The sequence below is a fragment of the Bactrocera oleae genome, chromosome 2, assembly GCF_042242935.1.
Source record: "Bactrocera oleae isolate idBacOlea1 chromosome 2, idBacOlea1, whole genome shotgun sequence".
NCBI lineage: Eukaryota > Metazoa > Arthropoda > Insecta > Diptera > Tephritidae > Bactrocera > Bactrocera oleae.
Genome location: NC_091536.1, coordinates 97,041,572 through 97,054,335, shown reverse-complemented (window position 1 = coordinate 97,054,335; position 12,764 = coordinate 97,041,572). Strand labels below are relative to the sequence as shown.

Below are 12,764 nucleotides of genomic sequence, written 5' to 3'. Positions count from 1 at the left end.
GTTTATTATTTTAATTGAGAGAAAGACAATGTGACCAAAATTAGTTAAGTGAAGTTCCTGTACAATATATTTAGAAGTACCATAAATGTTTTCACAGATAATTGAACCAAATTGAGGACACTTTTATGTTACTTATACGCAGCGTAACACATTTGCTACAGTCCGTGCTTATATATGGAAACATCACGGGAGTATTACAATAAGTTCAAGCGGATTTAATAGTTCGAAAGTTGTGCAATTTAAGTGAAAGTCGAAAGATCTAACATAAGTCCCAAAATGTTTGCTGAAATTAATCGTTTTTAATTTTGGATTTTCCGTCCAAAACATTGGTATTTATATGGTACAAATTTCTTTGTTAAGGTCTAATCAAAAAGCTTAAAGGAATTCCTGATTGATTTTATTCAAAAAAACAAAATTCTCTGAGATTATAAATGAAAAACCTGCTGGTCACTACAAACAGAAAAGGCATTCGAATTTTTCGTGAAAATGCGGGTTGGCGTGAAAACTTAACTGCAAAGCTTTGCTGCTGCACATATATGGCAGGTGTGTACGTGAGCTTGTATGCAGCCAACTCCCACTGACTCACAGCGGGATCATTGCTGCGGAAAAGCAAAGAGAGATTTATTGCTATTACGTGTACAGAAGTTACAGCGTGGATGATGAGTTAGTTCACAAAAAAAAATATATATATTCAAAAAGACATGTGCACTACAAAATGCTTTGGTGGACAGAAAAGGAATACGAAAGCAGTCATTCGATAGCTGACCGCAGGCTGTTGAATGGCGGTGTACGAGATTACTCTACGCATGAACATACATATGAAGGTATTTGTAAGCAGAAAAGCTTAGGAGATTCCCGTTTGTGTTTCAACTTTTAATTTTTGATGAAAGATCACATTTGATTAAAAATAAAGAATTTTTAACAGATATTACAAATATACAGCAATACATCCAATATATATGCATAAATTTGGTACTTTTGTTTCTGTTCCGAAAAAGTACTCTCCACTCGACTACTTTAATTAAAAACAAAAAAAAAATATATAACATTTCTCACTCTTCACCGAACTCTAATTATAGCATATTGACATGAAGAAAAACACATATTAAAATATAATTTCATTTCAATTTATATAGTGAAAATAAATTTCATTTCAATTTTATTAATATACATTTGTTTGTAAGTGCCGATCTCTCACCTGAATAATTTATACCGACATGCACACATTTCGCCGGATTCGGACACAATGGGTTTACTAGGTCAATTGAAATTTCCAAAATTTGCATTTAAATTAATTATATAACCTTATTTACAATACAAGTATTAACAGATATTTGTGTATGGTAGACAATTATGCCTGAAGGAATCTAAGGGCAGCTAGCGCGTTTCTGAGATGTTAAGGATGTTTTCACCCAACTTGGGGCCAAGTTTATTCTAAGGGCATGGGCTGATTGGAGCTGTGTGTATGTTTATTGTTTAATATATATTTCCCGGCCAACATAAGCCTTTCGAGTTTGAGCCATCTATTGGATAAATAATAGATTTCTTTTAACTACACTAGCAACTATTAAAAGGGATCTTTCATCGTGGAAATTGTGTATCAGTGGATGAATTAAACATATGTTAAGTATCCCAATTCGACACCTTATATGTTGCCTAGATAACCGGAATGTGCACCGTAAAACCTATACGAGCCAGCTAGGGCCATATTATAATTATTTTTATTGCTTGTCGCGTGTGTGCTTGTTGATTAGGGGTGTGCATTGAAAATAAAATAAAATTGTTACGTTCGTCACTCTCCACATAGGTATATGTTAGAACAGTCGAAAAGTCGCTTTAAATATATTTTGTATTGAAACGAGTGATCAGATAATAATAAATTCACAGACATATATACAGAACTATTGGAACTTCACATTGTATTATGTTGTACTGTAGATCGCTCATAAATATGGATGTTATAATTATGAGCATTCGGGTGGGCCAAACAAATTAAAATTTTTTTTTTTTAATTACCACTAAAATCTTATCCGAAATTATGAAAAAAAAAATTCGTAAAAAGTTTGAGCTCTTAATATTAATATTAAGAGGAGCCTCATTAATATTTTCGATTTTCCAATAAGTAGTACAATTAAAACCGATAGAGCTGAAGATAAAAACGATAGACAGCACTTTGACTGACGTTAAAACCTAACAATATTACATTTATAACAAGAAGTATTGAAACGTAAATTCAAAAGATTGTCGAAAAAGCAAAACAAATTACTACATCAATTTATCATTTAAAAAATTAAAATTATTTTTGAAATGTCATACCCCTAATAAAGGTGCACCAACATTTTACGGGCCAATAAATTTATTTAATTTATTCTACCCCTTCGGAGTTGTTATTATTCGTAACCAAATTATAGTAATGCAACTGGAGGTTGAGTAATGTATGATTTAATGAAATTACAATTTCAAAGCAGTGAAAAATGGGGTGACGACGGTTTGCTTCACTATAATTCGCATATACATACATGTATGAACGACCACTGTATATGTAGAAAATGTAGGCTAAAATTATCGTGTGTAACTTATACAAAAGCTTCAAATTGTTTTTGTGGCAAAACTGACCAACAAAGACTCCATACACACCGGCAAAGAAGAAGAGATACTAATGGTGCAAAGGGTTAGAACAAATGGAGAAAGCTGGAATATATTTGTAGCTTCACAATGTCTGTAATACTTTGTGTTTTATGCAAATTAATATTTCAGTCATCAGAGTGAAGTTTGGAAAGTTGGTATTACAGGTAACTTACGTCTCATTAATGCCTACCAAATAATTTATAATATAATATATTTGGGCACATTTGATTCTCTATATATAGTAAAGGAAAATGAGAGCTAAATAATAATATGTTACTGTTTTGATAACCGTTATAAAAACAAGAGCATATGGCTCATTTAGTCACTCACAAAGTTCACATTTATCCAAAAACTCAGCTGCTTCAATCTTATTGCATTAGAAGTGAACTTTTCCTCAGCTGACACTAAGTGATCCATAACACTCGCTCACCAAACGAGAAAGACAAGCAAACGCAATGGTTCGTCAAGACATTCATCACTTTGAGAGGCGCTGACAGGTTCGCGTTACAATTCCGACTTCGCAAAAATAGAAAAGGCCTTAGCATACTTACAATTCGCATGAATAACTGCAATCATTACCCAAAAGCAACTAGAAAGGTATATATTTCAAGCTGTTGGCAACAAGTACAAGCGCGCGTATAGAAAAAATTAAACAAAAGCAAAGGCAACTATACAAGAGACTGTTAACCGCTATTTCGTTTTTTTTTTTTGTATGAACATGTGTAGGGCACAGTGCACGACAGTGACAACAAATTAAAAATTTTAAAACCTGAAATAAGGAAGTAGATATGTATACAAAGTGATTGAAATAGTTGAATCTATACTGAAAGAACAAAGGAAGATCGAGACTTCACCCTCGTGATTTTTATGTCACTTGAGCTAGACAATGCTGCCAAATTCCAGCATTTGCCTGGAAGAAACACTGTGCGTTGCTTTCGTTTTACTGCCTCGTACATTGTTTTGAGGTTATTTCGGCGCTCGTGATTTTCTATCCACTGACAGCGCTCGCCTATGTTTTATGGTCCTTAAGCGCCAAAAGCATCGCAATTTCGCTTAACACGTTTGTCATCACCGCTGCTTCCAGTATGTTCGTGCATCGCTCGCGCTTATGAAGAAAAATGAGCGCATATGATTTATGTCTTTTTTATGATGATAATAATGTCACACGATGCCGTATAAGTAACTGCTAGTAGCTTATGCATTTATGCATATACATATGCATAATTTATAACGGAGCGCACGCCGTATGGCTCCACCATGTTTGGCATTTCCTGTAATTTCGCAACTGCCTCCTTCCCGCTTACTCTCTTTCCTGCGCTACGCCTCGAAGCCTGTCGTGTTATTCATCGTCTCTCGCCTCAGCAACTTGCCCAGCTAAAGACAAATTTTTCGAGTTTACTGAATTTGCTGCATATTTTGCATTTTTATTTTTTCAGAACTTAAAATTTAATGCTTGATATTTATGCATTAATATTTTTTACACCCAACGGCAGACGAAGTCCATTCACTTTGCATTTTTATTTAGCATCGTCACATAGTTTGCGTACTGTTAACATAACGGTGAATTTGAAGATGAACAAATTCTAATTTAGTATGCATCGTATGTGAAGGATAATCATTACCATTTCCATTAAACTTTATGAACTTACTGTGTTCACTTTGTAAAGAGCTTTGGGCATAATCAAATCCCAAAAGCTGTCATCAGAGTCAAATTTTATATTACCACAATCCGTATTTGTGATCTAATTAAGATCATATCTGACAAAAACATACTGGCGAGAGAAACATGCTTACAAAACTGTCTGCTGGTGTCGCCGGTGTCGAATTATTACGGTCCGATATTGTGATTGAACACTTTTAAATGGTTGCATGAGCAAAAATTGTTAAAAATACGTTTTATTTGTTGCTTAATGTAATAATTCTTTTTTATTCTTTCAGATATATCGACGCGAGGAGTACGACCTAAGTCATTTTGTGTACTATACGTTCAAGATTAAGGATACTATTGAATGAAGAACGCTGTAGACGTATGTACATGTGTTACTAGTAAAGGAAATAAAAAATGAAATTCGCATTAGAGGCCCGAATTTTTTTACTCAGCGTTAGTTTATTGGATGGTGAGTTGGAATAGCTTAAAAATATATATAATATTATTCTTATAAGAACTATAGCCAGCCCAAAATAGTATAGAGATTTATAAGAGTATTCGCCACTCACGTAACGTTGAACGTTGTGAGCACTTTTTTAACACCATCATCAGAATTTTCAAATATGGCTTTCTTAGTTCGTAAACTTTGTCGAATTTAGGTTTATAAAATATTTTGATGGCCCTCGTGGTTTATTTCGCCAATTACGAGCCGAATGCTCATTGACAACTGGTCAGAAGTCGCTAGCACATCATATATAACTAACTTGACATATCTAAAAGGTCAAAATATAATTCGTTCACCAAATATTTTAACAAAACAAAAAAAGATACATGGTTTCACACGCTATTTCGCACTCAGACGATTGATATTGACAAAGTAGCGGTGATAATGGGGTCTCCATCAAATAGACTTTTCCTTTTTCCTAAAAGCAAGAGAACTTGGAGACTGTTCGCGTTCGTATATGACAATTTTCCCATAACTCATTTTGAAAAAAATCAATATATCTAAGACATTTTAAAAATACCCTATACAAGCCGGAACGCATGCAGCTACAAGATATGTGACGAAATTCAACAAAACTAAAAGAAACTATCACCGAGATCGTTGACTCGAGTTACTACCCGAAAGTGCAATTTAGCCACATATTTGTATTAATTAGTACCGCATTTCATTAAACGAAAGTAAGTGTTTAAAATGAAGCCAACATAAGAAGCATAAAGTATAAAGTACACTCATATTAATTTTATGTAAATCAAGAGCGCTTGCTTGTGCTTTTTTGTGGCCTTGCGCATAATGCCTGGCAGGCGGTAATTAAAATTTTCATATCTCGCGTTACCTACTAAAAGAAAGTGCTTGAAAGAAAGTGTACCACCAGCTTACGGTTGTCACTTTTGCATTGTAGCAAAAACGCGCTCATAAAACGGTGCAGATTTACTACCGACACACCACGTATTCAACAGCAAACAAATCAACTGCGACATGCACACGTCAGTCTACTTTAAACACGTTGCAAGTATGTTTATATTCATGAGTACGTATGTATTATATGTGCTTGTAGCGCATGTGGCATGACGGAGCACATTTTCAATAATATTACGAGTATATGCACATATCAAACGGGCGTCGACGAATCTGATGTGACAGACACTTGAGTGACATTCCTGAGCAAGCTCACTGCCAGCTTACCAACCTGTTAGGCTGCGAGCATGACTGAGTTTGTGCCCTTGCATACACGCTATCGTATACGCATACTTATGCACATTTCTGCACACAAATATTGTATGTGCTCAATTAAATAGCGGTTAATTTTGCTCAAATCGCCGTATAACCGTTTGGTGCGCTTTAAATGTATTATTTAATAATATTATTAATTCTATACCAGAAAGAGGATCGCCCTATGTTTAGGATGACTCTGAGTTTAAGATGTTAAATCAACTTCCAAGTCAGAAAAAGCGCGGTTTTTACGTTTATTTAAGAAGCAGTTTATTAATAAATAAATTATAATAAAGTGAACTTACAGAATTTAATGTATTTCAATAATCAGCGGAGAAGAGCATTGTCCTGAGCAAAATTTTTATGCTTAAAATTAATTCAAATACTTGATGTTTGGAAAATTTTTTTTTACTATAGATGAATATAGCAAAAATGGCGGCTTTCAAAAAAAATGTTTTTTGTTTTAAAATTTTCAATGGCTTCAAAAATTGAAATTATTATAAAAAATCTTATTTCTTCGATCACTATTTAACAAATTTATGTGATAAGACATTGTGAAATTTGTGAAAGCATAAAATGTCGGTCATTCCGTCCAACCACTTCGGAGGAATATTTCTCACCAACTCTAAAACAGTGTTTTAAGAAAAACGAGCTTAATGTCTTGGTAGCTGATTACATTAAGCTAAAAAGTTCTTAAAAATACGCTCATATCTCAGAAACTATTTGTCGGATCAACTTAAAATTAACGTAGAGTATTCTCAAATACATGCAAGTTCAATATAAATATGGTATATGTGAAATGTTTTCGCAAGTGGATATAACCCTTCAAAAGTATCTGATTTGTGAAATGTGTTCAAGACCTTAGAGAGTTTCAATATCTGATATCAACCGAATATATAACAAGATTTCAGGAGCCCAACCCAAGAATACTTTTTTGAGGTGAGAAAAGTGTAATATATCTTAAGAGTTCTATAAGCGCCTTTAGACTCTCGGCCCATAATTTATTTAACCCCTGTGTTACGTAATTATTGAAATCGGTTTAATTTTTTTTGTGCTTTGGCAAAACTTTAAATTTTCCATACTTTTTTTGCACCAAATTTCAATTAGGGTTTCCTCTGCTTTGTTATTTATTGTTTGCACAAAAGTTTGCTTGGCTTAAATTTTTTCACCGAGTGTTTTCTCTGTACAAGCTACATAGTGGCATCAAGAAAAACCACAGGTGGACAGACAAAGGCGTATGAGCTTGCAACCCTGCACGTGCTTAGTTTGCATATTTTTTGTGCATGCTTAGTATATTGCTGAAGCAGTTCGTTTTTTGCTAAGTGAAGATAGCATTGGTTAACGAATGGTTCACTTATTGCCCTGTAGGAAATCCGGGTGGATATAAAAGCTGCATTGATTAGAAAAAAATATTAATATAGCAATCATCTACATTGAAATATGTTTTTAAACAATGCTTGAGTGTGCTACAGTTCTACTAAATGTCCTTCGATTTCTCTGTTAAGACCACTTTAAGCTTTATTTCTATTTTAAATGGCGAAATTCATACGTCAATAGCATAAAACCGCTGGTCCTCTTACAGCTAAAGCACTTGTAGGGCGCCTGTATCCTCACAGAAACGTGTTCACTTTTGTATTTACCATCAGACACACCCGCTGGTTTCACAAAGCTATTATGGTTGGAAATGTAAGCACTGTTGTATGTTTAAACTGTTGCGTCGTCGTTTTAGCTGTTGTTGCCATAGCCGCCGGTTGCTGTTTATGCAGTGCCATCAAACGAGTATTTGCACACACGTGGCAATCGCATTCCATGGCACTGATACCACCACGGCAGAGCTTAGTTGACAATTGTATGCAGACATTCATACAAACGTATATATGTGTACATATGAGAAGCCGTTCTCATAAGAACGAAAGAAATACACTCGACTTCTTTCACCTTCTCCATGATTTTCGCAACGACCGACATTTTATGCTCTCGCAATATGTTGCATAGAGTGTATAATTTGTGTTCATCTAACGGTTGCTTGTAAAACCTGAAACTAATCGGTAAAGATATAAAATAAAGTCAGAATAACGACATTGGTTAATTTCCGGTTGTCCGTTTCTTCGTCCGTGTGAGTGGATAAGACTGAGAACTTGACGAAGAGAAAATATATCTCTGTAGTCCGTTGAGAAAATCGGTATTGTATTAATGGATTGATTCCTTACCATATCACCATTATTCTCTATATAATTTGTTTTCTCCTTGCATTTTCTTCGGCCAGACAACAGGACTTTTCAATAAAATTAAATGAGGTCACTAACCCTAACTTTTTACAAATTGCGAGTGTATCTAAAATCCGGTTGTTACCCGATTGGGATCGTGCTTACTTTTTGTTTTTGTCCTTGTTTAGGTTAGGCCATTGCTGTGTTTCAGTAGCGTCATATTTTTTTGAGTTGAGTTTTTAAACAACGGTTTTATGTTTTTTTCTGTTTTGTATGCTATAGTTTCATTTGCGAATTCGCTATGATTCATTTTTACACTTTGTTCAACAATTTCAGGGAAAGGCATGTGTTTATGGCGACAGCTGAAGATAAAGAAAGTCTTTACCATCGCTGAGAATATTAGTGAGCACTTTAAGCATGACGCTACTAGTCGTCTACTTAGGTGTATATTTTTTAGGCTTATAGTTCTGAATATATGAGGTCTGTTCGAAAATAAGGTGAATTTTAATTTTTCTCAAAAAATATTAATTTATTCATCAATTTTTATTTTGTATCCTTCAAAGTAGTCCCACTAAGATATAATACGTTTTTACAATCCTCGAAGCTGTTCTGATAGACTTTTTAGTATATCTTTGAGCTCTCGTAGCGATTTTGTTTTTGTCCTTGGCTCTCTTAAGCTCTTCCATTTACCATAAACCCATGATTCGTCACCAGTTACGACACTAAGTAAATCTGAAACGCTGTTGACGTCCTTGAACAATTCCTGCTCGATGCTCATGCGACGGTTTTTTGGTCAAACCTCAGCAATTTTGGAACCAACTTGGCTGCCACACACTTCATGCTCAAAATTCCCGAAAAACTGGCATGGCATGAGCCAACTTCTTCAGCAACTTTTCTCACAGTGATTAAATGATTCTCCATAACAATTTTCTTCACTTTCTCCACATTTTCATCGGTTGTTGATGTTTTGTGGTGTAGAGGGCGAGCGTCGTCTTTCACATCTTCTCGACCTACTTTGAAAAGCTGGTACCACTTGACTATCACGGTGTACCACTGTCAACATTTCAAGTATTTTTGATCATTTCACATGTTTCACACAAAATTTTATGCAAATTTTTTATTAAGTTTTTTCGACAGCAGTTAATCGCCACACAGACAAAACACGTATAACTTTAATGCCTCTCACAAAGAAAATATATATGCTATATAGCTGAAACTGTGAAAATATGTTCAAGACGAGTGTACCAACAAAAAAAAAGCGAAACGCCAATGTACGTAGCCCTTGAAATTTGAAAAGAACTTTATTTTTTTAACAGACCTCGTATATCAAATTATAATAATATCTTATTGACCGCGAAGTTTAGTCTGTATAAGAACCAGCATTGAAAATTATTATACTAAGTTTAATTGAACCAATTTTTTTCAACAATCGTTTCGGGTATAAATTAAATACCGCTAATGTAACTTGTTCACACTCGCGCATCTACGAGTTACACATAACCTCGAAAACAAAAAAATCTACATATCCGCTATCCTCAAACCACCCCCCTTTTGTATTTCCAAGAGAGAGCCCAGTAATCCTTTAAGGTGGTCGTCCGCTGTCATGCCAACAACAGCTAGCACGTTTCGCAAAGCGAAGGTTAGTATCCCATACAAGTGCTCCAAAAATATACAAACGTGCAGCGTAAAAATATATTTGCACTCAGGCACATCTCTTGCCGCCCAACTGGTTGGGCTTTTCCACCTGCAACTTGAACTTTTTGCTTGTCACTCAGCTATTTCATGGCATTTGATGGCGTATCCACACGAACGCACCGTGACATTTTAAGCAGCAAATCGAAATTCCAAGTGCTGTCATCATTCAAGCAACAGAGGCGAGTGTTGCACAGTGTTAAAGCGCCGAAGCCCAGACCCCAGACCGCAGACTTGATGTGCAGCTGTCAAAACTGCATTCTCCTGCAGATATTTCCCATCGATTTCGCTTCAATGGCAGGCAAGTCACGCGTCTTCGTCGTTGAGCAGCAATGGCAAGTGAGCTCTCATCACAGTGGTTACAAACGTCAGCGAATTAATGACCTTTACGTGCGTGGCCGCTGACACATTCAACTTTTTAGATTTGTCGAAATACTGCTTTATTGGTGGATTCGCAGATTGGTGTAATACATGTAGACAAACGGATATTAGGAGGAGATTGAAGTTTCGAAATTTCGATATTGGAAGTTTTGTGAACTTAGCGGCTGAGATCCCTTACATATAGGAACCTAGCCTCATTTACTTGTATGTATAATATATCAGAAGGTTTAATGGGGCCTTTTTTCTAAGACCACAATCTTTGAAATGCTCTTCTAGAAAGTGTAAATTAGGTTGGTAAATACTCCACTAGACAGATTTGAGCATTTGAAAATATGAAAATTGTATTTTATCCCCTACTTAAGTGGGTACTCTGCTAAAGAGACATGACTTTGTGGTATTTTTTCAAGTGCTGTAAACAAAAAACAAAAAATTCCTTTAATATGCATTTTTTAATAAAGTATTTATTCATATATAAAAATGTGAAAATATTGAAAACTAAAAAAAATAATACAAATACATCTATAGAAAAGATTAATACAAACACAGGTAAATAAACTTCGGTTAAGTTATCCTTGAGAAAAAAGGAGTTTTGAGAGAAGATGCGTTTAAAGACTCGAGTCTTGGCTCGACTAGCTTAGCCAGCAGTAAAATGTTACATTGTTTAAATTATGATATTATCATATTCATTATATTATTTAAGAGTGTTCTGCATACTGACGATGACGTCGATATAAGTTTAAACATTTTGACTCAAACAATTATGCAGTTGCTTAAAAATTCTGAACTGCTAGCAAGCAACTTTGCAACCGTCTTATCTATATAATAGAAAACCAAACGAAAGTACGAAAAAACAAATCATCCGCTTTACAATATTTCACCACCTCACAGCTGTTGCACGTTAAACACTTCTGTTTACGACGACAGCAGCTACCAAAGTATCGCGATTCAACTGAAAAAAAGGGAAATACTCAATCGTAGGTAAAAACCAAAAAACTCATACACTTCACACCAAACAAAAGTTTTCACTATTGATAACTCGTACCGATCGATATCGGACCACTGTAGCATATATCTGCCATACAAACTGAACGATTACAATCGACCGATCTAAATCAAGTTCATGTATGAAAACTTTTTGGGTATTCTAGCTTCGGTGTTAACTTTTTTAAGTTAATTTTTTTTTCCTTTTCACTTTTTCTAAATAACAAAATTATATTTACATCCTCACAACGGTCCTCCCAAGTTCACTAAGTATATTTTTAATGCTGACATCTCTGTTAAATACTTGCACGAGTTCTTCTTCGTATGTCTGATGAAGATTGTCTGAAATATTGGCCGCCCTAGTTGTATCAAATGGACGGTGAATAACTAATGGATTTTATGTGAAGCGTTTTTAAAGCGAATATAACACTCTAGCACTAGGTAGAGCTGGGCGTTGGTGACAATCTTTGTTTGACCACCATTGTCTAACCGCTTTGGTATTGTCTGTACTTATATACTTGTACGTACTTGATACATGCAGTTATATTCGACAGTCTAAACTTAACTACCGTAAACATAAACACACTTATAACTGTAAATAATGCTATAGAAGTGGCGCGAAGCTCTCTACTTCAGCAGCTCAGCTTTGCATACTCCAAGGATGGTGGGCAGCATGAAAAGGTGGGGGCTTTGAAATCCTCAGGTAAATCCTTTGATAGCACGTTGCTGGTACACAACAAACAATGCGCAACAAAAACAAATAAAAAAACTCCATTCCGAGCACAATGGCCGCCGAAATTCACACAAAACATATTGGGCAACAATAAAATCGACTTGAATACTCGTCTTATTGTCTTCGGTGTTAAAATATCCTTTCCACGTTAGCGCCACCAATCGCTTGTAGCGCGGCGACAGCCTGCGGGGGTTGGAAAGTGAGAAGCCGTTACAAAGCGGTGTTGTCATCAGCAGAGAGTTTTACTTTTCGTGGAAGTGAATTTATACTTTCCTCGAGTATTGTACAGTTATCAGCATTAGCGGCGGCATTTCGGTTATGTGAAATAGGAATGTGTAAGGTGGGTCATTGTGCAGGGGGGTGTGTGTGGGTGTGCGGATCCATTCAACAACGGTATGTAAATGCAATTTTTTGCTGCTCCACTTTAGTGAAATTTTCAGAGCAAATGGAATATCAATGTGAAATGGGATAAGTTATTTCTATTGTGATGGCGCTGGTACATTGCAGGCGAACTGATTGTAAGTCTACATAAATATGTCATTACTTACGTAAGTATGCTCTGTACGTTAAATGCCTTGTATTTGTATGTGCATTGAGAGAAGGTATAGCATCTCTGTAGGAAAATACGCCGGTTCTTTGATTTTAGTGCAATTTGCCTTGTTATTACGTTCACTTTATTTTCCAAATAGCATTAGCATCTAGCTAATTTACTGTTGCTATGAGAAGGAAATGGCTGCTGTCAATCTCATCAAGCTTTTCTTCTTATGCGACGTAGTAGTA

General features: G+C 35.4%; 1 protein-coding gene across 3 annotated transcripts in view; it reads left to right on the top strand.

Moving 5' to 3' along the window:
• Positions 1 to 12,764, top strand: part of beat-IV (beaten path IV) — a 50,635-nt gene that overhangs the window by 5,973 nt on the left and 31,898 nt on the right. For 2 of the 3 annotated variants that reach the window (XM_036357330.2, XM_014230715.3), the window contains exon 2: positions 4,567 to 4,745. In XM_036357330.2, the coding sequence (XP_036213223.2) occupies positions 4,691 to 4,745 (55 nt within the window). In that variant the 5' untranslated portion in view covers positions 4,567 to 4,690. Of the gene's footprint in view, positions 1 to 4,566; positions 4,746 to 6,807; positions 6,930 to 12,764 lie in introns of those variants that run through there. The other variant, XM_036357332.2, reaches the window with a different exon arrangement.